The sequence below is a fragment of the Leguminivora glycinivorella genome, chromosome 23, assembly GCF_023078275.1.
Source record: "Leguminivora glycinivorella isolate SPB_JAAS2020 chromosome 23, LegGlyc_1.1, whole genome shotgun sequence".
NCBI lineage: Eukaryota > Metazoa > Arthropoda > Insecta > Lepidoptera > Tortricidae > Leguminivora > Leguminivora glycinivorella.
In genome coordinates, this window is record NC_062993.1 from 3,407,024 (window position 1) to 3,429,967 (window position 22,944).

At 36.8% G+C, this 22,944-nt stretch overlaps 1 protein-coding gene across 4 annotated transcripts in view; it reads right to left on the reverse strand.

Moving 5' to 3' along the window:
• Nucleotides 1-22,944, reverse strand: part of LOC125238437 (protein Skeletor, isoforms B/C) — a 135,568-nt gene that overhangs the window by 76,913 nt on the left and 35,711 nt on the right. For all 4 annotated transcript variants that reach the window (XM_048145784.1, XM_048145782.1, XM_048145786.1 and 1 more), the window contains exon 2: nucleotides 21,449-21,592. In XM_048145784.1, the coding sequence (XP_048001741.1) occupies nucleotides 21,449-21,592 (144 nt within the window). The remainder of the gene's footprint in view (nucleotides 1-21,448; nucleotides 21,593-22,944) is intronic.

Sequence of the window (22,944 nt, forward strand, 5' to 3'; positions counted from 1 at the left end):
GTCAAAAGATATTTCAAAAAAATATTATAATCGAGGTTCCGCTCTCGACTCTTTCCTCCTTCAAAACTAAATCAATCGGAACGAAATTTGAGAATCTGAATATGTCGGACTGTTTAGCTTTTTTGGTTAATTGTTACCAATCTTGAGTATCACACCTTTTTTGCGCCACAATGAAAAAGGCCGTTTTTGGAAATTTTTGATTGGCTCTAGAGTCTTTAAAAAGCAGAATATCAAAAAAATCAAAACGGTCCGACACAGATAAAAATAATTACAATCTGTGTTGAAAAAATCATTGCTCTATCTTCAAAAACCAGGGAGGAAACCGTCGAGAGCGTTTGTATGGAGAATTGCCCCCTACCGTATCGTCTTAATGATTCGTACGATTTTTTGATTCGTCCACATTACTTGGCCTTACACCTCTCCAGAGTGTTGCTACACGAACTATAACTCGTTTGCTTTCTTCCCGAGCTGGCTTTGAGACAATGCAAACAAATAACCATTCATTGCGACGTAACGTACCAAAACATTTATCTTATCTGCTTTTCAGATAAAGTGAAACCTCGGTAACTCGCACCCCGATGAGGCAAAATCTTTGTTAATTTGAAATAAAATGCCATTCTCGTCACTTCAGAGCCCTAAAACTCTATGAATATTTAACACCACTATTGAAGTAACCTAATATTCCTCTTATTCTTTATTAGTATGTATGTACCTATACATACTCGTAACTATAAGACTCTTTTTTTTTTACCTTTACGGCTATAAAAACTTTCGTGTTATTTTATCCCCCATAGTACTTACTTTAATATCTACTGTACAGTTTATTATTTATAGGTAAGTAAATAAAATAATACACTGTACATTTATTTGATTCGTATATTTGATAACTTTAAGAAGATGGTTGGCAAAAATAACTCGTTGTTTTCCGAAATCATTATTAATCCTTAGAACCCTCCTTAGAACTTGTACACTCCTTTTTGCTGTATACTTAACACAACAAAAGGGAGTGTACAAGTTTCTAATGGGTTGGCAACGCGCATGTGACACTCCTTGAGTTGCAGGCGTCCATAGGTTACAGTGACCGCTTTCCATCAGGCGGACCGTATGCTTGTTTGCCAAAAAAAAATAAAGTAGTTAAAATGAGATAGCAAATTTCAAGCAGCAGACTGTAGATATACCAAAATCCCTAGCGACATGTGCTGATATAATTTATTTCCGGCGGCCATTTTGTTTGCGTGACCCACTTCCGGTTTTTAAGGCGAGTTTATTTATTTGTTTCCGGATTATGGAGGTTGGTTTGGGACTCTGATTAAGTGTTACTCAATTGAGTTGTGGCTTGAATAAAGTTATATAATTTAATAATACTGTTTGCAATTGTGGTTTGAGAAGTTAATAAGATAAATAAGATGGAGCATAACAAGGAAGACATTATAATTACAGTAGAACCCGCTTAAAACGATTCTGAGGGGACCCAGCCAAAAAAGCGTATTATACGGGAAATCGTATTAAACGAGAAAAAATTGTGATTTTTCATCGTAAACTTTTAATATGGTTACTTTTTCTTGGAGCATTAATGCTTTTCTTCTTATTTTTGACATCACTGAACCAAAGATGGGACAAAGAATTCAGAAACAACACCGACACTCAACACCGCAGCAGTGATAATGAGCAAAGTGTATGTAGGTAGGTACGAACTATCGCACTAACCGGTGAGTTAGGACGACAAATTACAAAGTAATCTTTACGGGTGGCGGTGTCGCCAGAATCGCGTAATTAGTACAGTACAATTAGTTCCGATTATTGTCACCCGCATAAATAAAGTTGTAAAGTAATGCAAGGTGGGTGGTTTTAGATAGTGTATCAAGCGGGGACGCGAGTCGTATTAACCGTGAAAAATTGTGTGAAAACGAGTCTCAAATTGTAGGGACCGGCGTAAAATGGCATATAATGCGGGAAATCGTATTAAACGTGATCGTTTTAACCGGGTTCTACTGTATATAAATAAACTATCGAGTTAATAAATATGTGTTATGTTAGGAAAATGTGAGGCGTTAGCTCGCTGGGTGGACGACATCCGGAAAATTGCGGGTCACAACTGGATGAGACTAGCTCAGGACCGGGACAAGTGGCGTACTAGAAGAGAGGCCTATGCTCAGCAGTGGGCGATAAAGGGCTGATATGATGATGATGATGAGGTATTATCACAGAATTACACTGAGAGAAAATACAACCAGTTTTCATGTTCGTTCGACAAGTTTTTTGGTTAAAATAGCGCCTACGTGCTCTTTGGTTCAAACAACAAGCTACTTGTCATTTGAATCGGCAATATATTTGAATCAACAAGTCGATTTTATAAAAACAACCTGACATATTGTTTTAAACATACGTTTGGCTGATTCAAACGGATAAACCGCAACAAGTCGAACTTGTTAAATTCACAATGCAAATTTCTCTCAGTAGAAGGTTCATCTATTTATTTTTGATTATGTTTTTTATTTCCGCTACCCAAAGGTTGTCTGGTAGAGATCGCTCTTTAGCGATAAGACCGCCTGTTGTCTGCCTCGATTTATAATCATTTGTTTTGTCTCCACTGTATCTTTTGCTGAGGTGTGTCAATAAAGAGTATTCTATCTATCTATCTATTTGTATGGCGGCCGAGCGTGTCAGATTTTGTACTGTACTGAAGTTGTTACTTGCCTGTTGAACCCGATAAGTTGAGCAAACTGGTTTTTAAAATTCGTACTTTGTGCAATTTCCACAGTGTTCTTATTTCAAAGAAAAATTATCTCGATTTATCGGGTTTCACCAGTAAACCCTCGCTGTGATTTTAAACATGTCTTAGGCCCTTGAGTGTTCATAATTTTTTCCCCTTACTAGCTCGGAAACACGTGTTTTGTCCTTTAATACCAGCGGGTAAAAACGCATTTTATCCACTAGTGGGTAAAGTAATTTGACCTTAAATAAAGTCAAATTAACTGCTTTAAAATTAATAAAAGTAAGTGAATCTAGTAATAAAGATGATTTACCACCTGTGGAACTACTGGAAGCAGCGATAAATGCATTTTTTGCGTTGTAGTTTCCTCGCTATAGTGAGGGGAAAAGTTTTGTGTTACACTCGGGTGCAAATGTATTTTACTTCTCGTGTGTTAAAAAACTCGCAAGTTCAGGATTCTATTCTCGAACCACTCGCTTCGCTCGTGGTTCAACTATAGAATTCTTTCACTTGCTCGTTCTTCAATTCCACACTCGGCGTTAAAATACAACTTTGCCCCCTTGTATAACAAATAACTATTGTGTTGTTGCAATTAAATATCACGTAACAAGGTATTTTTAACCCCCGACGCAAAAACGACGGGGTGTTATAATGTTGACGTGTCTGTCTGTGTGTATGTCTGTCTGTCTGTCTGTCTGTTTGTCTGTCTGTCTGTCTGTGTGTGTGTCTGTCTGTGGCATCGTAGCTCTCGAACGGATGAACCGATTTTGATTTAGTTTTTTTGTGTGAAAGCTGAGTTATCAATGTTTTTGTTGACTTCAACTTACAAAAATTGACGCCCGAAAGATGCAAGCTGCGATTAAAGACGGACAAATCAGTGGATTTTACAGTTCGTATGGAGATTTGTATGGAGAATTGACCCCTCCTGTATCGTCTTAAGTCATTATACTTATACTAATATTATAAATGGGAAAGTGTGTGTGTCTGTTTGTTTGTCCGTCTTTCACGGCCAAACGGAGCGACGGATTGACGTGATTTTTTAAGTGGAGATAGTTGAAGGGATGGAGAGTGACATAGGCTAGTTTTTGTCTCTTTTTAACGCGAGCGAAGCCGCAGGCAAAAGCTAGTTGTCAATAAATGTGATAGAAGAGTGTCATGTATTAGCGTGTCGAGCACTGGTACTTTTTCCATATGGCGTAGAAGGTTACTAAGTTCCATATTCGACGACCGGTCTGGCGCCGTCGGTAGTGACCCTGCCTGCTACTCCACGGTCCCGGGTTCGAATCCCGGTAAGGGCATTTATTTGTGTGATGAGCACAGATATTTGTTCCCGAGTCATGGATGTTTTCTACGTATATAAGTATTTATATATTATATATATCGTTGTCTGAGTACCCACAACACAAGCCTTCTTGAGCTTACCGTGGGCCTCAGTCAATCTGTGTGAGAATGTCCTAAAATATTTATTTTATTTTATTTATTCATATTAGCACTTATTGTTTAAAAAACATTTTTAGACAAGTGTGCATTGTACATTCCTTTCGGCAAGTCGGCCAAGTGCGAACCGCCGGAGCGTGGCGAAGTAACGGCGATGTACCGTTCGCGGATCTCGGCCTACAAGCGTATTCGAATTTTAGTTATTATATCTGATTGCGATATTACAGTGATTATCAGCGTTAATGGTGTCGTTTCGGAAGGAAGAAATTTCACGTTTGGTGCTGACAGATGGTTTTTGTTAAAAAATTTTTTTATTCAATATACCGTGTTTTTTTTGTTTTCCGTTAAATCCGACACGTCGTTAGGTTCGTTATCAGGAACCACTTTGTATATCACTTTTAGTTAAATCATAAATTAAATATAACAAGATCATACCATCCCATACATTAAAATGCGACCGCCTAAGACCGCGCTTACATTCCACCATACATAGATGGCGCCACAAAAAAAATGTCTTGTAGCTTTCGATTATACTTGTAGATGGCGTTAAGTGTCACTTTTGACATAGATTTACGGCTCGGAATTGACACTTAATGCCAATCTACAAATAATCGGTGGCAACAAGGCATTTTCTGTGGCGCCATCTATGTGTGGTGGAGTGTAAGCGCGTTCGTAGGCGGTCGCATTTTAATGTATGGGATGGTATGATCTTGTTATATTTAATTTATGGTTAAATTCGCCAAAAAAAGTTTTTCATCGTTTTCATACATAATAAATGTATTAATTAGTGTGAGAGACCCTTAAGAATAATATTCAAGTTAGTGTCAAGTCTTTGACGGCACATGTCAAAACAAATAACATTAGGAAGTGGTAAAGGCTGTCACACACGTGTTCAGTAATTATTTTAATTTTTTTAATAACTCAATAACCGTAAGAGTTAAGACGCTAGTTTCTTAGATACATTAATTGTATTTGATCTAAAGAACCTTCCCTTAAAGTTAACGGAATTAAATAAAAACAGGGTGTATATGTTTTCGAAGAATATATAATATAAGTGTGTCTGTTGTTGTTGTGTCTGTGTTGTTTGTTTGTTTGTTTGTCACTGACAGATTGGTGTCATAATTTTAACGATTAATATTTTAGAAATTCTAGAATAAAAAAATTAAATTTAAATTTTTGAATTATAGTTATTTGACCTCATTCTAATATGGTACTTATTTTCAATGGCAAAAATGATATCTTTATTATCAAAAACGTCACATATAATTGTAACCTATCGGGTAAAATCTAATAACTAAAATTCGAATCGGGCAACCAGTCGCTTCAATTGCCTGTATTTGATCACATAATTTATAATCCATGTGCGCTATTTATAAATAGATTTAATTTTTCAACTTCGATTTAATTGACAACTTAATCCATACTAATCCATACTAATATTACAAAATGGGAAAGTGTGTGTCTGTTTGTTTGTCCGTCTTTCACGGCAAAACGGAGCAAAGAATTGTCGTGATTTTTTAAGTGGAGATAGTTGAAAGGATGGAGAGTGACATAGGCTACTTTTTGTCTCTTTCTAACGCGAGCGAAGCCGCAGGCAAAAGTTAGTAACTAATAATTTGGTTAGTTATAGCAAAGAGGATCGAGTATTAAAGAGCGTTACTGTCAAAGTAAAATGTGTAATCACAGTGCATAGACTGCCATCTCTCGACACAAGCTTAAAACTTTTGAACCACAATTTTGACAATTTGGCCCATATTCTTAGCTTAATATGTTTTAATATGTCAAATATTAATATTAGCGCCATCTAGCCGAGCGTACCCCAAAGGTGTATCGCCATCTAGCTCACCGTACCTTTTTCTGTATGGTTTTGGGGTACGTTTTTTCTTAGACTTTATCTGTCTATACGAAGTTATATAGGTCTTTGGTTATAGTGAGCCAATATCTGAACGGACGTGCAAAAGATTCGAACATGGCGAAACTGTAATAGGTAAACTGTATTAGACCGACAATTACCAATCACTTCGGCCGTTGGTTTTCATCATGATCGGAATATTGATCATCATCATATCAGCCCTTTAATACACATACCCTACTCATAGTGTTGTGTTCCTGTCGGTGAGTAAGGCTGCCAGAGCTCAACGAGGGTGCGGTGTGCTGATGACGGGAGGACTTACGGAACTAACTTGTTCCGTCTATTGTCCGTCATCCGTCGGCAACCCGAACCCTCCTTAGAGCTTGTACACTCCTTTTTGCTGTGTACTTAACACAGCAAAAGGGAATGTACAAGTTTCTAATGGGGTGGCAACGCGCATGTGACACTGTTTGAGTTGCAGGCGTCCATAGGTTACGGTGACCGCTTTACATCAGGCGGGCCGTATGCTTGTTTGCCACCGACGTAGTATTAAAAAAAAAATCGCCCACTACCACACCTCAGACACTGGCGATCAAATATATGAAAGAGGCGCGCTAGCACACAGTCTAAGCTTGTGTAGGTGAACGCGTACCATGCTTGTATGACTGAAATATGACAGGTCGACTGGTCACGTTTTTGACAGGCGGTAACTGTGAGGTAACCGAGAGGGGGTGGGCGGCACTTTCAGCGGGGAGCGGAAGTGGCGATACTGTACGATAGTACTCTTTATTATACTGTGCCACTACTGAGCATTTGCCTCTCTTTTAATAGGCCACTTACCCCAGTTACCCCTGAGCTACACCTGCTGGTTTTACAGACCCTAAGGTACTGGTCCCACCGCGAGCTAGTAAGCTATGAGCTATCGGCTATAAAAACGAACAAAAGATAGGCATCCCCGTGCAAATAAAACCGGCCAAGAGCGTGTCGGGCCACGCTCAGTGTAGGGTTCCGTAGTTTTCCGTATTTTTCTCAAAAACTACTGAACCTATCAAGTTCAAAACAATTTTCCTAGAAAGTCTTTATAAAGTTCTACTTTTGTGATTTTTTTCATATTTTTTGAACATAAATGGTTCAAAAGTTAGAGGGGGGGGGACGCACTTTTTTTCCTTTAGGAGCGATTATTTCCGAAAATATTAATATTATCAAAAAACAATCTTAGTAAACCCTTATTCATTTTTAAATACCTATCCAACAATATATCACACGTTGGGGTTCGAATGAAAAAAAAATCAGCCCCCACTTTACATGTATGGGGGTACCCTAATAAAACATTTTTTCCCATTTTTTATTTTTGCACTTTGTCGGCGTGATTGATATACATATTGGTACCAAATTTCAGCTTTCTAGTGCTAACGGTTACTGAGATTATCCGCGGACGGACGGACGGACGGACAGACAGACGTGGCGAAACTATAAGGGTTCCTAGTTGACTACGGAACCCTAAAAAGAGACACGGCGATATTGATAGCTCACCGCTGGGCGAGTAACTATAAACATCGCCGTGTCTCTTTTATTTGCACGGGGATGCCTATCTTTTGTTCGTTTTTATAGCCGATAGCTCATAGCTTACTAGCTCGCCGTGGGACCAGTGCCTATAGCCGAATGGTATTTCTTCGACGCGAAACGAAAATGAAACGCCGCGAAAGGTATTCTGGCTCTGTCGCGCCAATACGCAAGAGCGATAGAGATAGATATCTACGAGCGTTTCGTTTCGTGAGTGTTTGCGCCATTCGGGTACGTAGGTATTTCAAAATATGTATATTTAACTTAGTACCTCTTTCAGTAAGACTTATATACAATTCTTCACAATACAGGGGCATAGGTATAGATACACATGCATTTCGTCGCGTAAACAAACAGTGAGTCAACGCCTTTCGAACAGCAGTGTGGTTTATCCTTACGGTATCTACAAACGCTCACGAAACGCTCACGATAATATCTCTTTGGCAGCTATCTATCTCTATCGCTCTTGCGTATTAGCGCGACAGAGCTAGACTACCTTTCGCGGCGTTTCGTTTTCGTTTCGCGTCGCAGAAATTCCATTAGGCTACGGGACCTGACCCGTCCCGTTCTATTCTAGCGTGTCTTTAGTCAGAAAAATTTAGTCACTGTATTTACAAGATTCGTTGTTCAGAGCGAAAAAAAAATGTTAAAATCACTTTTTTCGCCACCCAGCTTTTGCAATAAAATTGTACATTTCATAGGTACTTTATGAACCTCATTTGCCGTGTGAGCATATGCTCATTGACCTCAAACGTGCGTATCAGTTGAGGGCGTGTTATGTCACGCTTATGAATAAGCTCGCCATTTAGGCTTGCAGCACAGCCTTCGAAGCTTGGTCACGATTTGCGGCTTTTTAGCACAAATCAGTGAACTACTAGAATTTTCAGAAGTATTTTGTGTCTGTAGCGGGGGTGCGCAGAGAGAGAGGGGAAAGCCGAATCGACGTGTACGTAAACTTATATTCACAGCTTTTACAATGACGACGAAGCTGATGCGTTCCCCAACCAGTTAGAGCGAGAGAGAGAACTGGAGCGGAAGCACGTTTTGACAGACGCTAATTCGCTATAGTACGTAGTTCCACAAGGGAAGCAGGGGACTATAGGTAAAAATTGTCTGTACCTATGATTCGATACATAGCAACTTTCAAGCGGCGAGCCTAACCAAATCGTTTTAAACAATTTTAACACCGCGATCTACAAATACTATAGGACCTTGACAGCGACATCTAGCGGGTTTTTTGGTAACTAAACCGGTGTCGCCGCGCCGCTCAGCGTTGGTTAGTGTAGTATTTGGTGCTGTTACAATACTAAATATTATAAATGGGAAAGTCTGTGTGTCTGTTTATTTAAGTCTGTCTTTCACGGCAAAACAGAATGACGAATTGACGTGATTTTTAAGTGATAGTTGAAGGGATGGAGAGTGACAAATGACCTAAAATGGGGGGTGGTGGAAGCTAGTAGGTTTATGTATACTTAAAAATCTAGTGACTGTTGCCTGTCATTAAATACTGGTACGAGTAACGTAGATAGTTACCTTGCATACCTTCTAGCCCCGCCATCAAATAAGTAAAAAATGCATTCTCCAAACATACAATTCTAGAACACTTTACCTACCTAGTGACTTTCTAAGCTCCTACTGGCTTCGTCAATAAAAAACGTTAAAATTTCAATCGACAAAAAACATACACATTAATTCAACATGATTAAATTCTTCATTTCGTCACTACTTTTAAAAAAACTTGTATCTTCGTCTGTCAATGAATAGAAAATTGTAGTAAGTATGTATGGAATGCATATAGACTTGCTGCGTTTTAACTTTGAGGAACAGCGTGAGATACGAGAGTTTTTAAAAGTAGTGACGATTTTTTACGGTTATAAAGCCGAGTTTAGACCAGCAAGTTATTGCTGCAAGTTTGGAGACGCAACTATAGGTAAGAGTGAGTGACCAATACCTGCATCTCTTTCTTGCATACTTCTATCTCAAAACTTGCACATCTAAACTCAGCTTAAGTAGAAGTGAAATCCTTGAACCTCAAGAGTCCGATAAATTATTCCACACCCTCGGAAGTGTCTTATAACGAAATAACGACTTTTACAGGATTTCCCTACATTATTGCAAAAATCTGACTACCGGCGTGATTCGAACTTTGGAGATGTTAAAATATGTCAAGTATTCGCTCTAATAGATATGAAATGGATCACATACCAGTGTGAGAAAAATGACGTTTAGTCAAACAAAACGTATTGACATTCCTGAACTATTGGCCCTGTTTCCCCACAGTAACAATTGTTACCAGACTGTTCAACAAAGAAAATATTGACGCTCAGTAATGCATGCATGTCTAGCATATCGTCACTACTTTGAAAAAATCTTCACGCACTCTAAATGCATTCCATACAATACTTACTACAATTTTCTTTTCACTGACAGATGAAGATACAAGTTTTTTAAAAGTAGTGACGATATCTCTCTATTTCTGGAAATAAGAGTAGTCAACTGTCACTGTCACTGTGATGAAATAGGCCACATATCGTATGTAGAGCTAATATTTGTCGTATCTGAGCATTATCTTGAAGTTAGAATCGCGTCGGAAGAAAATTAGAACACGATCTATCAAAGAGAATAAAAGTGCATTTATTCAAACTAAGTACATAAAATGTATAGCAGCGTAGCGAAAACTTCTTTTATACTCATGTTCTCTTAATTCTAAGAAACTTATGAACTAAAATAGCACAAATATAGAAGTAGACTTAGTTAATTCTAGTTCATGGATACTGAAACTGTTGAAAGTCAAGTAAAGCAGACAATATAATGAGTACTACCACAGAATATATAATAGTACAAGTACAGAAGGCCCACTGCTTTGATGTTCACGACATGCCGCCTTTTTAAATGCCTACAAAATTCTAACAAAGAAACGAGCCGCACGTGCGCGACGCCCGGCGATAGGGTTCCCTACGGATTAAAACGATTTAATACTCAGATAAAATGTTATACTATTATATTCAAGTCGTGGGTACTTTCTAGGTATAAATATATAGTATTTATAAATTTTTGTTTAAGTTCCAATATCACAAGCCTTATTGAATCTTTTCGGGGCCTTAATCAATAGTAGATCTGTGTAAACATGTCCCATGGTATTTATTTTATTCATGATATCTATTTAACTAAGCATTATTAGCCATTCCACACGCGGACATCGCATATGAACCTTAAAAAAAACTCGCGACGTAAAGTAACATTAGAAAGTGCGAACGTGCGTTCCGTGAGAACGCGCGCCACCCCTGATTAGGCCGCGAACTCGCGGCCGCCGGCATGTACTTGTAGCGCGGCGATAGAATCGCGGAGTGAGCCGCCCTTGGTACTACTCCAAGTTTTAATCAAGAAAAATTCCAGTTACTAAAGTAGGCAGCTGTCCCACCGGCGTCGAGAAAGCGAGTAAAGCGACTAGTCATCTATAATTTTGTTAGCCCTAAATGTAGCTCACAAGAAATATATGTAAATAGAAAAGAAATATGAATTATTATAAAAAGACATAGGTACATTAATCTATAATAATACTACACTTCGGACACTGGCCATCAAATATATGAAAGAGGCGTGTTCCTAGCACACAGTCTGAGCTCGTGTGGGTGAACGCGTACCATGCTTGTATGAGTGAGATATGACAGGACGACTGTTCGCGTTTTTGACAGGCGGTAACCGAGAGGGGGTGGGCGGCACGTTCAGCGGGGAGCGGGAGTTATACTCTTAATTATACTGTGATAATACTCTACACGGCCGAATTCGGCCCCGGCGACTGCTGTAATATTAATGAAATGATTTATTTGCCATTAAATGTGGTATACAATGGTGTTAAATATATAAAATTAGAGCTAAACATATTTAGGCTTTAAAAAGCCATGCAAATTGTGATATTCTAAGTCTAAGTTTAAGTCATGAACAAATTAAATTATTTTCATGGAAAATCTTTTAATCTGTATTTCATGTTTAGGTATATATTATTATTGTTAGCCATTTATAAATGGGAAAGTGTGTGCTGTGTGTGTGTCTGTTTGTTTATCCGTCTTTCCCGGCAAAACGGAGTGATGTATTGACGTAATTTTGAAGTGGAGATAGTTGAAGCGATGGAGAGTGACATAGGTTACTTTTTGTCTCTTTCTAACCCCCCACTTCCCTAAAATGGGGGGTGGAAGTTTGTATGGAGCATTCAGCAGATTTAGAATTTAACGCGAGCGAAGCCGCGGGCAAAAGCTAGTTTGTCATATAACTTGTTCACTTGATTGATAGGTGTATGCAATTATGATAATTACTCAGCTAACGTGATCTCACTTTCCATTCTAATCAGATTCTAAAAAGATTATACCAAACGTTATAATGGTACGTACCAAAGATTTATATCACGTTGAGTTACTAAAGAAAGCGAAAACAACTGATAATTTATGGTCATATTCATAAATACGCTTATTCATAAAAAAAAACTTCAATTAGCCATTCATTATTTCGTCACTACTTTGAAATAATCTCGTATTTCACACTGCTCCTCTAAGTTAAAACGCAGTAAATCTATAACTACTTTTTTTTTCATTGACAGAAGAAGATTCAAGTTTTTTTTTTTCAAAGTAGTGACGCTTTGTCGTAATATGTCATTTTGACTAAGTATTTGGTAAGAAGGGATGAAACATAATTTATCATAAATTAAGAAAGTGTTCCAAACAGAACCACTTTAGTTATTTATTTTTATTTTTTTATTTTTTTTGCGTCGGGGGTTAAAAATATATCCCATAGTTTTTTGTCGTTGTCATTTGGCGAAATGAGAGGTATTGGGCTCATATTTAATTCTGAAACTTGACATTGTAGGTACGCAGTTTTTAGATCAATCGGAAATCGGGAAGTGGGTCAAATTTGGCTTTGACCCACATTACGTGCTCGACACGCTAATGCCCAAAAGATGACACCCTTCTGTCATATTAATTATTGACAATGACTTAAAATTGAAAGTGGCATCTACAGAATCACTGCCAAGATTTAGCATTTTACATACCTCAATATAATTTACATATTAAGGTACCTTACTTAGTATTTACTTACTTTGTTGGCGCGACGACCCAAAGTGAGTTTTGGCCTCCAACACAAGAGCACGCCACTTTATGCGGTCCAGAGCGACCTCTCGCCAGCCCTCGTTGACGCCGAGTTCACGGAGATCTGCCTCCACTCTATCTGCCCGACGATATTTAGGATGGCCAGCGGGACGGCGTCCAGTTGGACAACCCAGATAGGCCCTTGACTGCCTGATCCTCACCCATCCTTATAAGATAGCCAAGCCAGCGGAGACGATGTGCCTTAGTCTCACCTATTATCTCTTTTTTTTTTTATTCGGTTCGGCTATTAGATGTTCAATTTCGGAATTCTTTCGGATTCTCCAACTGCCATCGTCTCTTTTCACGGGTCCCAGAATATTAAGGTACCTATTATAATAATTTCAATTAAAGCTTGCAAAAATAGTTTAGTCTGACGCGCCTCACCACGGAATTTTACTAGTAGGCAGTGAGACAACTGCCTTAACAAAAACTCCAAGGAACACGTTCCCCTCTAATTCACTACCACTTATTATAAAAATGCACCGCTATTTGCATACACCGAGCGTTAAGACCATGCATTGTGCTTATAGACCGAGATCCCACAGTAAAACGTAGAGATGCTGAGAGTATTCGGTAAGTATTTGGTATTCGGCCTATTTGGCCACTTTGCCAAGTGCTGCTAAGGAAATAGAATACAACAAATATTAGCGAAAATCACTATACTTCTCATTTACAGCGATAGAGGATTTAAAAAAAACGAAAAAATGGAGTGACGAATTGTCGTGATTTTTTAAATGACTACTTTTTGTCTTTCTATTGCGAGCGAAGCCGCGGGCAAAAGCTAGTATGCTATAACTTCAAAATTATCCATAACACACGAGCCCCTAATTACTATATTATTATTCCTAAAAGAGACTTGTCCTCGATATGCACCATTCTCATTGCGAACTATTTCCAAAATGCTATAATCCCAAAATAGTCGTAAATAGTATAGTAGTAGTGAAATTTTTATATCCTCGTAAAAAATCGTATATTATGGTGTCTTTTACCAATGCATACTTTTAACTGTAAGAAAAATATAATGTTTCTGACTTTCTGACTAAGGAATTTATAAGTGACCATACAAGCAAACTAAGCCAACTTTGGCAACTTGTATCTTATACCTTTTATTTGAGATACGTTTTGTAAAAATCGGACGATACGATAAAAAGAATTTTTTTTTTATTTTCATAAAACACATTGCTACGCTCGGCTTCCTAAGGGATGTAATTTCGAAGTGCAGCTTTTGGCCAAAAATTCTCCATAACAAGTATGACTAAAATACCCTACTTAATTCACGGCCACTCGGAAGTAACGAAATACTCATAATAATTCCCAAAATACTGGAATATTCGGCCGAGTGGTGTGGCCGAATATTGGTATTCGGCCAGAACCACTATTCGCGACTCTGATTAAAACCATGCATTGTGCCTATAGACCGAGTTCCCACAGTAAAAACCTTATCTTATCGAACATTTACTGTTACGCGAATTAGGTCGTCATTACGTATTGACTAATTCGGTTCTCATGCTATTGTATACTATGAATTGACTTGAAATACTGTTACTACATTGCTGGTAAATTTATGGTTAATTTAACTACACATTGAAGGATTTATTTAAAATAAACATGGAAGTGCGAAATGGCTTTTTCATGCAAATTTCGTCGTAAGTTTGTCTCTGGATGTTTAAATCAATCAGAACTAAGCTAAATAAAAATCAGAAGTCTATTATAATGTAAGTAAACTAAGCTAAATAAAAATCAGAAGTCTATTATAATGTAAGTTATCGATGAACTAAATATCGGAAAGAAGTCACTAGTGTCACTTCGTTCGTGCCTAAACTTCAATGAGAGGAAAAAATAGAAGAAGCCAACGTCACTGTCCTCGTAAACATTCAATTATTTCAAGTAACTTCCTTACACTTATTTAACCATTACCGCAGTTATGTAACTACACACAACTATCGTTATGTTTTGGTTTCATAATCATAATCGTTGTTTACTATGCCTCCATTATTACAGTCTATTGTATTTGGATTGTAAATATTACCTTTAGACATTTGTGCTAGGCATACGGTAGGTTTGTTTTAAAAATAAAATATTTAAATTTTGGGGGACTCCTTCCATGATGCATTAAAATCGTATCAATTAAGGGGTGTCACCTTGTATCAAATGAGAGAGTTCTAATTTGTAATAGTAATCCCACCAAAAACATTCTGGAAAAAACTAGCCAAGTCTCGATGGAGCTGCTTGTTTATCTCTAAAAAGTAATGAAATCTAGACAAAGTCGTGCCAAGTCTAAGGTTCCTTACTGCGATTTTTAACTATAAAACTCCATCCCGTGAGACTCAGATATATATTTAAAGATATTCACATAGAGATATTAACATATCGGGCGTTATATCGACTTAATACGTGAGTAGCCCGCTTATAATATTCCTTACTGCGATTTCTTTATTATTATAGTTAAGGTTGTGTGACTTGGCTGTTGAAGGGTACACAAGGGTACAAAACCAGGTGCTCCATGACACCATTGCACCAATCTATCGCCAGAACCGCTACCCTTCACTGCCGTGCCCCCAGATGCCACAACTAAGTTTTCCACCTCGAAAGCCCATGGGGTCATACGAGTAATTAAATTCATGAAAATCCATAAAATGTTTAGACTTTTTTTTTCTTTTAAGCACTTTTCTCTACACATTTGATGACGTGTCCTCTTATTACTGACTCTAAACTATATTCGCAACTCGTATTTGATGAAGTATAGTTTCCTATTTCGAATCCTAGCCTATATAAGCAACTCGACCCGCTACGCGAGTTGCCACTGGCATCGAGCACTTTTTTCTGCTCGAGTGAGCTGCGTCTTCATTACACTTAACCGTGGAAACATACGGTATTTTGGATTGAACGGGCCCGGTAAGTTCCAATTACGTTACGATTTGCATGTAAAAATTACAATCGTTCATACTCCTTTTGCCTTTGCCGCACATATACGGAAAAGCAATAGAGATAAATAACTATGAACTACGGTCGTGGAGGATCGAACTCTTGACTACCGACCCTATGATTAAAACAAAAGAAATGTCGCCAGCTGCTTCTGCATCCTTAGTATAATTATTCTAGATTTAAGCTACTTAATGAGTTTGAAACTTAGTCTTAACTTTTGTATGTAAATTTGTTATTATACTTTTTTCTTTCAATGTAATTAATCTTTTTTGACAGTACGCAGTTTTAGCCTTTGAACTATGTTATAGGCATATTACTTTGTAATATTTACCGAACACCTCAACTTATAAGCTCTTTTGATAAAGGCAAGGATTATTTTTTTCAAAATACGTATGTCATTTCTTCTTATAAAAAATAGATACGCGCAAAAATATTTGGGGAAAATATGATTTTGGCCACTTTCAGGCTGCGAAACAGCGCCATCTAGTTTTAAGCCTAAAAGGCCCATACATTTGAGGGGTACGCTTTTTTGTATGGGCTTAGTCAGTCCAGTATTAAATCGATCTTGATTAAGGTTAAACTCTTAGAAAGCTCAAAAGCACATCGACGGTCACTCCCCAATCGCAAAACCGTATGTTTTCACCTATCGCATTCGCGCAAAACATATTCCACCAAACTATCTCAAGCTTATTCTGGCCATTACAGTCACTTCACTGCAAATCCATCTTTATTATAACTCCATAAAGTTCATACAATCCGTAATAACTAACCACAATTACTGAGAACATTTATTTACTGACCAATCAAAGGAAATGAGACTTTATAATGATGAAAATAGGGGTTTTATAGAAAGTATTATAGGTAAGGGTCATTGTTTTGGATCGACCTACTTACATTTTGTGAATGAGAGGTCGCGATTATACAGCATTCATTGTGTACATAGTTAATAGTTCGTAAACCTTAATACTGCTTGATTTTAACAACGCGTAAGATGAAGACGTTTTTGGTTGCAGTGATAAGTGAGTGATACCATGTGGCAGCTAATTTTTGTAACGAAAAATTGTCAATTTCGAACGGTTTTGGTCTTATTTTGATACTAAAACACAGTTTTATACATACATACATACATACAATCACGCCTGTATCCCATAAAGGGGTAGGCAGAGCACATGAAACTACTAAAGCTTCAGGGCCACTCTTGGCAAATAAGGGGTTAAAATAAAACGAAACTGTGGCATTGCAGTACAGTTTTATACATATTTAGAAATGTAAAAAATAAGTAATAAAAAGACTACAAACATTTTAGACAGTTAATTTTTATACGAAGAAACTGTCATTGTCAACGGGGACTTTTTTGGTACAACGACACATTGTTATATTTAAATACCTACCTAATAAAAACAATATGAACATGCGCAAATAGTTTTAAAAATCTGCCTAAAAGCGGTTTGAAGAAATTTTAAAGTTTGTCACGCGTCGCGTATTCATGAAGCACATAGATAACTTACTAACTATTATAATTGTATAATAAGAAGTGAACACACATATACGCATGTATATCATACATACAAAAATACACTCACACCACTTATACTGTGCTCACACTAATACCCACACACAGTATACGAACTTCAAAATACTGCCGTCCTAAGGTAAAAGGCAGCTATTCGACATTTTGCCGAAATTGACTTATTGTAATATTCGTAATGTACAAGTTAAGCTGCATCGACCACTTTTTTCCGTTTTTCGATATGTTGCCTAGTTTCCGAGAAAATTTCTCTAAAAAGGCAGTATTTGCACTAATTTTCCAAGATTTCCTAGCCAAAAAAGCAGCTATTTAACAAAACTAAGCTAAATCAACGTATATGCAAATATACGTTTTTTTACGCTCTGGTTAGGTTGACATGTTATCCAGTATTATTAGCCTAAAAGTACGTAAAAGTGAAAAACTAGGCTAAAAATACGTACAAGACGTTATACGTAGTTTTAGCGTAGGATTTTGATCAATTTTTTAAACTGATACTAGTCTAAAAAAGCGTATATACATTTTTTCTGTAAAAAATGTCAAATACGTCATTTAAGCCTAGTATCGCTCGATTGTTTTACAACACAATATTAGTCTATAAAAACGAATAAGTGTTATACGTTCTTCTTATTTTGTATGGGTGTCATATTAAACGTAAAAAACTTTTAAAATGAGTGAAAGTGCTGCAAACTAGCCTATAAAACAGTATATGCTCCAACCTTTGTCAATCCACCCGCCAGCCGAAAGATATTTTATGCTATGGAAAAGCCATCAGTGACGAGCTGCGAGCACCGGCGCAGCTTGTGGCTGACAGTACGAGAGCGCAGCTGGCTTTTTTCGCGCGAAATATTGATCGAAACCAAACGAAGTTAGGAAAAATACTGAATGATTGCATTTTTGATACGTTTTAACAATAATAACTATTGTTTACATTTCCTACATCATTTCTATTGTCATTTTTATTCGAGATACAAACATTTAACTCGATTTTCAGATATTATTGCTCGAAAGCAAATACGTCTTTTTAGCGTAGTTTGCGGTGGGAAAGTTGTTCGTATATAGTTTTTTTTGCAGCAAACACTAATATGAGGTATATTAATATTCCACGGTTTAAGTATTTAACGTTATCCTTTTTGGTTTAATTTACAGTAAAACAAGTAAATAATTTGCAATTAATGAATGAGAACGTTAGAGATGAATGTTGATATAGAGAGGGAGGGGTAAATCCAAACAACGATGAATGGATTATGTGAAATAGGATATTAGAGAGAAAGATATGAGTGTTGAGATGACGAAAGAAGAGAATGAAAGAGGAAGACCTGTTCTACCTACCCCACATAAAATGAGATAAGGGTATGAGGAATAAGAAGGAGAAGTATTGGCAGTAGGTAGTCTACATTTTCAACTATGTTTTATGTTATTGTTTAATATGAATATAATAGGAAATTGAATATGAAAATAACCATATTTTTGATAACCAGTATCAAAAAGCATAGGCATGTTCGTGTGAAAGTTAGGCCTATATAATAAACTTACGGGGTCATCTGCCACTGTTTCCAGAAAATCCATTAAATGACTATTTTGTTGTAGTCGAATTCAATTTATAACTAATTATTTTGATTGACTTTGATTTTGATACTCTCTATAAACTTTTGGATCGCAATTTTTGTATTGTAACATTGTTGAAGATTTTTATGGTTACTAATCCAGTCATTTCTGAATTGCTCGATGTTATCTGTTTCTTAGCTTAATTCATTTCAGGGTAGTTCGACGGATTTAATGTTTTCGCAACAAACTCGACATCATTCTCTTGATACCAGACCGGTACTTGGCGAGCGTAGTGAAAAGCAGCTTAATCGGACCAGAAGAATATTTGATCCCTGTACTTTCATATACTTAAGCAGAACCTGCTTATGAAGGCATTCCTTCTTGTAAATCTAGGAATGTAAGTTTCCTTAAACAAAAAACGAATGGACAAATTGCTTGCCAAACCACTTTATGCCCAAATTTTTCGCAAAAAATCATTTTATCGTAGGTATTTGAACCCTATCAGAGGTTGAGGTACCTCTTGGTCGTTTAACTTCCGAGCTCGAGTTTTGACGGGAGATTCCTGAGTTTGGATGCGTTTTGGATGTATTTGTTTCATGTATATAACCAGCCGCAGTGAATGACGCTCTTTAGCTTATTGAACTATTGCTACATATTCGCACAATCTCTAATAGAAATTGGTAAAATTGTTTTTTGTTTGCAAACTGTTCGTCACATAATAATTATATTATCTTTTTCTCTAAATTTTTTTATAGAAAAGAGCCAGGTTTTTGGAGCGACCATGAAATTCTTCTAAACTGTATGTATTATTCATGCGAAACCATTTGGTAGTAGGTAGTGTAAACTGCTTTCTAACTCACATCTTGTGCGGCCAATTTCATAGTTATCCAAATCCTTTGCAGATAGATTGGTCACAATTAAAACCCGTTGTTGTTATACCTCTCATCTTGGCATTAAAATTACATAATTATAATTTATTTTGCCTCCAATTCTCAGAAGTGACGCGATAGATTGACATATGACATATGATATAAAAATTGACCTTTTTATCAAAGCAAAATAACAAATTGACCTATTTTATCATTACTTACTAACTTGTTTCCATTAGCAACGTAAGAAAGTTTCCACAAAACTCCGAATTAGTACACGTATGTTTAGTATACAGACGGCACTCTTATCATCTAGGCTTTGAGGAAAAATGACGATTAGATACTAATAATTGACTACTTACTGACTAATTTAAAAGAGCAGGTATTATTGTGTACTGTAAAAGTTTATTATATTATATTTATCACTATCCAAAAAGAATCGATAGATCTAGTTTTTTTTTTTTTAAGTAAATAGGGACAGAATGGCGTTTTCTTGTTTCTTTAATACATACGTTTTTAAACGACGTATTTGCATTTTGTTCCAATTTCTTCCAAATATACTAATCTATAAAGCCGTATATACGATTTTTTTGATAGTATGCGTTCTTTTAGACTAGCAGTACAGTCGAAAATCTGGAAAACTCACTAGGATACTAATTAAAAAGGCCGAATAACTACGATACTGCCTTTAACTTAGAATCTCGAGTGCTAGATGGGCATTGTTGCTAAGCAATAAGATAGTATGTGATTATATACGGCGTTGTAGCCTAGTTTAAGAGAAAATCCTAGATTAGAACACCGTATAAAGCATGTTTTACCGCTTTCTTGACTAGTAATATCTACCATTTTTGAAGCTTAATACTATGCAAAAAGGCTTTTATCGAATTAAAAAAAAACCAGTCGCTGTACAAACACACAAATAATGTCTAAAATAAGTAAACACTTATACCTACTATATACAAAAAGAAATAATGAAAAAAGTTAATCCGTTTTGTAGAAATTCAAAAAAGAAGGTTTTTTGCGATTATCTCAAAACTAGCTTTTGTCGAGTAGCTGCCTTTTACCTTAGGACGGCAGAATAGATACCTTACAATGTACCGTACACTTGTAGAAGTTTGGAGATACTTAATGACGTGTTATTTTTTGACCATTACTAGATAGACAGAAGAATAATTTTGACGGCACTATTTTTGATTGTATCGCTTGTTCAGTTCGTAATTGAATAAGAAATTTCTACAGAAAATTACAAGAATATTATACAGTTTTAAGTTGTTACATACCTGGTCCCTCGCCATCGTGAAAAAAGCCCTGCATATACAGGGTGCGCGCGTCCACGGCGAACACGTTTCCGCGTACGCCGTGCTCCAGCTGACTGAGCGCGCCCAGCGACTTGCCCACAGACACACATACACACACACATACAGTCATACATTTCTACACATACACACACACATACATTCATCGTTCTAGGCTGAATGTGAGTATTAGAAGCGATGTGGGGTTTTCTAGGGAGACACTGTCACTGTCAAATGGTTTTGGAAATTTGGACTATATATTTATGTTTAGAAATGTAACAAATAAGTAATAAAAACACGAATTTTTTGTACAACGAAACTAGGTACCAATGTTAATTTTTTTGGATTTTTTTGGCTACTATTACACATTCTTATACTTAAAAACGTAATAAAAGCACTGTAAAAACCTGCCTATTAACCCGACTATGGCAACGCAAAGGGAGAATTATGATTTTGGCCGGTATGTATGTTGGTATTTCATCAAATAGTTTAAAAAATCTGTCTAGCGGTTTGGAGGAACTATCTATAAGGCCTACAGTACAAATAACTTACGAACTAACATACATAAGTGAACACTGACCTGGCCCCTCGCCATCGTAAAAGAAGCCCTGTATATACAGGGTGCGCGCGTCCACGGCGAACACGTTCCCGCGCACGCCGTGCTCCAGCTGACTCAGAGCGCCCAGCGACTTGCCCACATAGCGGTCAGCGCTTAAAGCGCTCCCTGGAACAAAAATAATTGTCATCAAATATATGTTTTAGGTAAGTTAGAACCTAAAGAGGTTTACAAGAAGTTTTTTTTTTTTTTTTCAAATATTAAAGTCATAAATTAAAATTGCAATCGGGGAGAAATACCGGCCACACGCATGAGAAAAAATACAAACACTAAAATATCAAACAAAATCAAACATTCTGACTCAAAATCATATTTAAAGATCGATTGTACCAGCCAACTTAAGACATCAATGAGTTCGTCATTTTCAGTTACAACAACAACCGGGGTGGCTTTAAACCACAGGGGCGACTTTGAAAATCTAGTTTTAAAGTCATACTGTAAAATTTCGCGATTTTCTATGGTAGATTTACAAGAATATTGTGAATTTATCTTACTAGTTACATGAACAGTTTCAGTAAATAATTAATAATATTAATTTTGAAGCCGTTCAAATACTATCAAAGTAACCCGAAATTTTCCTAAAGCCACCCCGGTTGACATTTACAATTCACTCGAGAAAAATGAAAAACAAAATATGTATCACCTTTGCAAAAAGGTTTAAATAGTCATAGTAGTATATTTTTTGCCCAAATATTCGTTTTCGACGATATTTTAACTTTATGATATGCCGATTTTGCATCATGATCACACAATCTTATACCGGGTGCCCGGTAATTAATGGACAACCTTTTAACCACCAAGAGAGCACCTTATACTGGTTCAGAAAATCGAGTTTAAGGTTTAGTAAAAGTCACCTGGTTTTCAGGATTTTCACACTTTTTAAAATTTTAGATAGTATTAAAATTTTAAAAAGTGGTGGTTAAAAGGTTGTCCATTAATTACCGGGCACCCTGTATAACATTTATAACCGCCAGTGTGGGCACCACAAAACTACGCAAGAGGAATAACTACAAAATCCAGAAATAAACTAAGTATTTTTTTCTGTACAGATAGGACTTTTTCTACGCAATACTGCGAGAAGTCAAAACTTCGGATGGCCATCTGTACCTACTGAAAAACGTCGTACAGTCAACAACACAGCTGTGAACACAGACAGTGTCAAAAATATCTATACAGAATGTTATTGCATGTTAATTAATGTATATATACATAGTATTTTTGGCACTTTGTATTCATAGCTGTGTTATGCCTGTAATTCGTGTTGGTTTAAAACACTCCCTTAGGTCGTGTTTTAATTTATCGCCACTAGTTTGGAACTTCCTTTTTTCCGTACTTGTATAATGTACTATTTTCTTTTTCCCAGTACCACTATAAATAAATACAAATGTAAAAAGAAATTACGTCGACGACGCTTAGGAAGCGATCCATTTGAAGAAACACGATCGGAAAAGGTCAAGGAA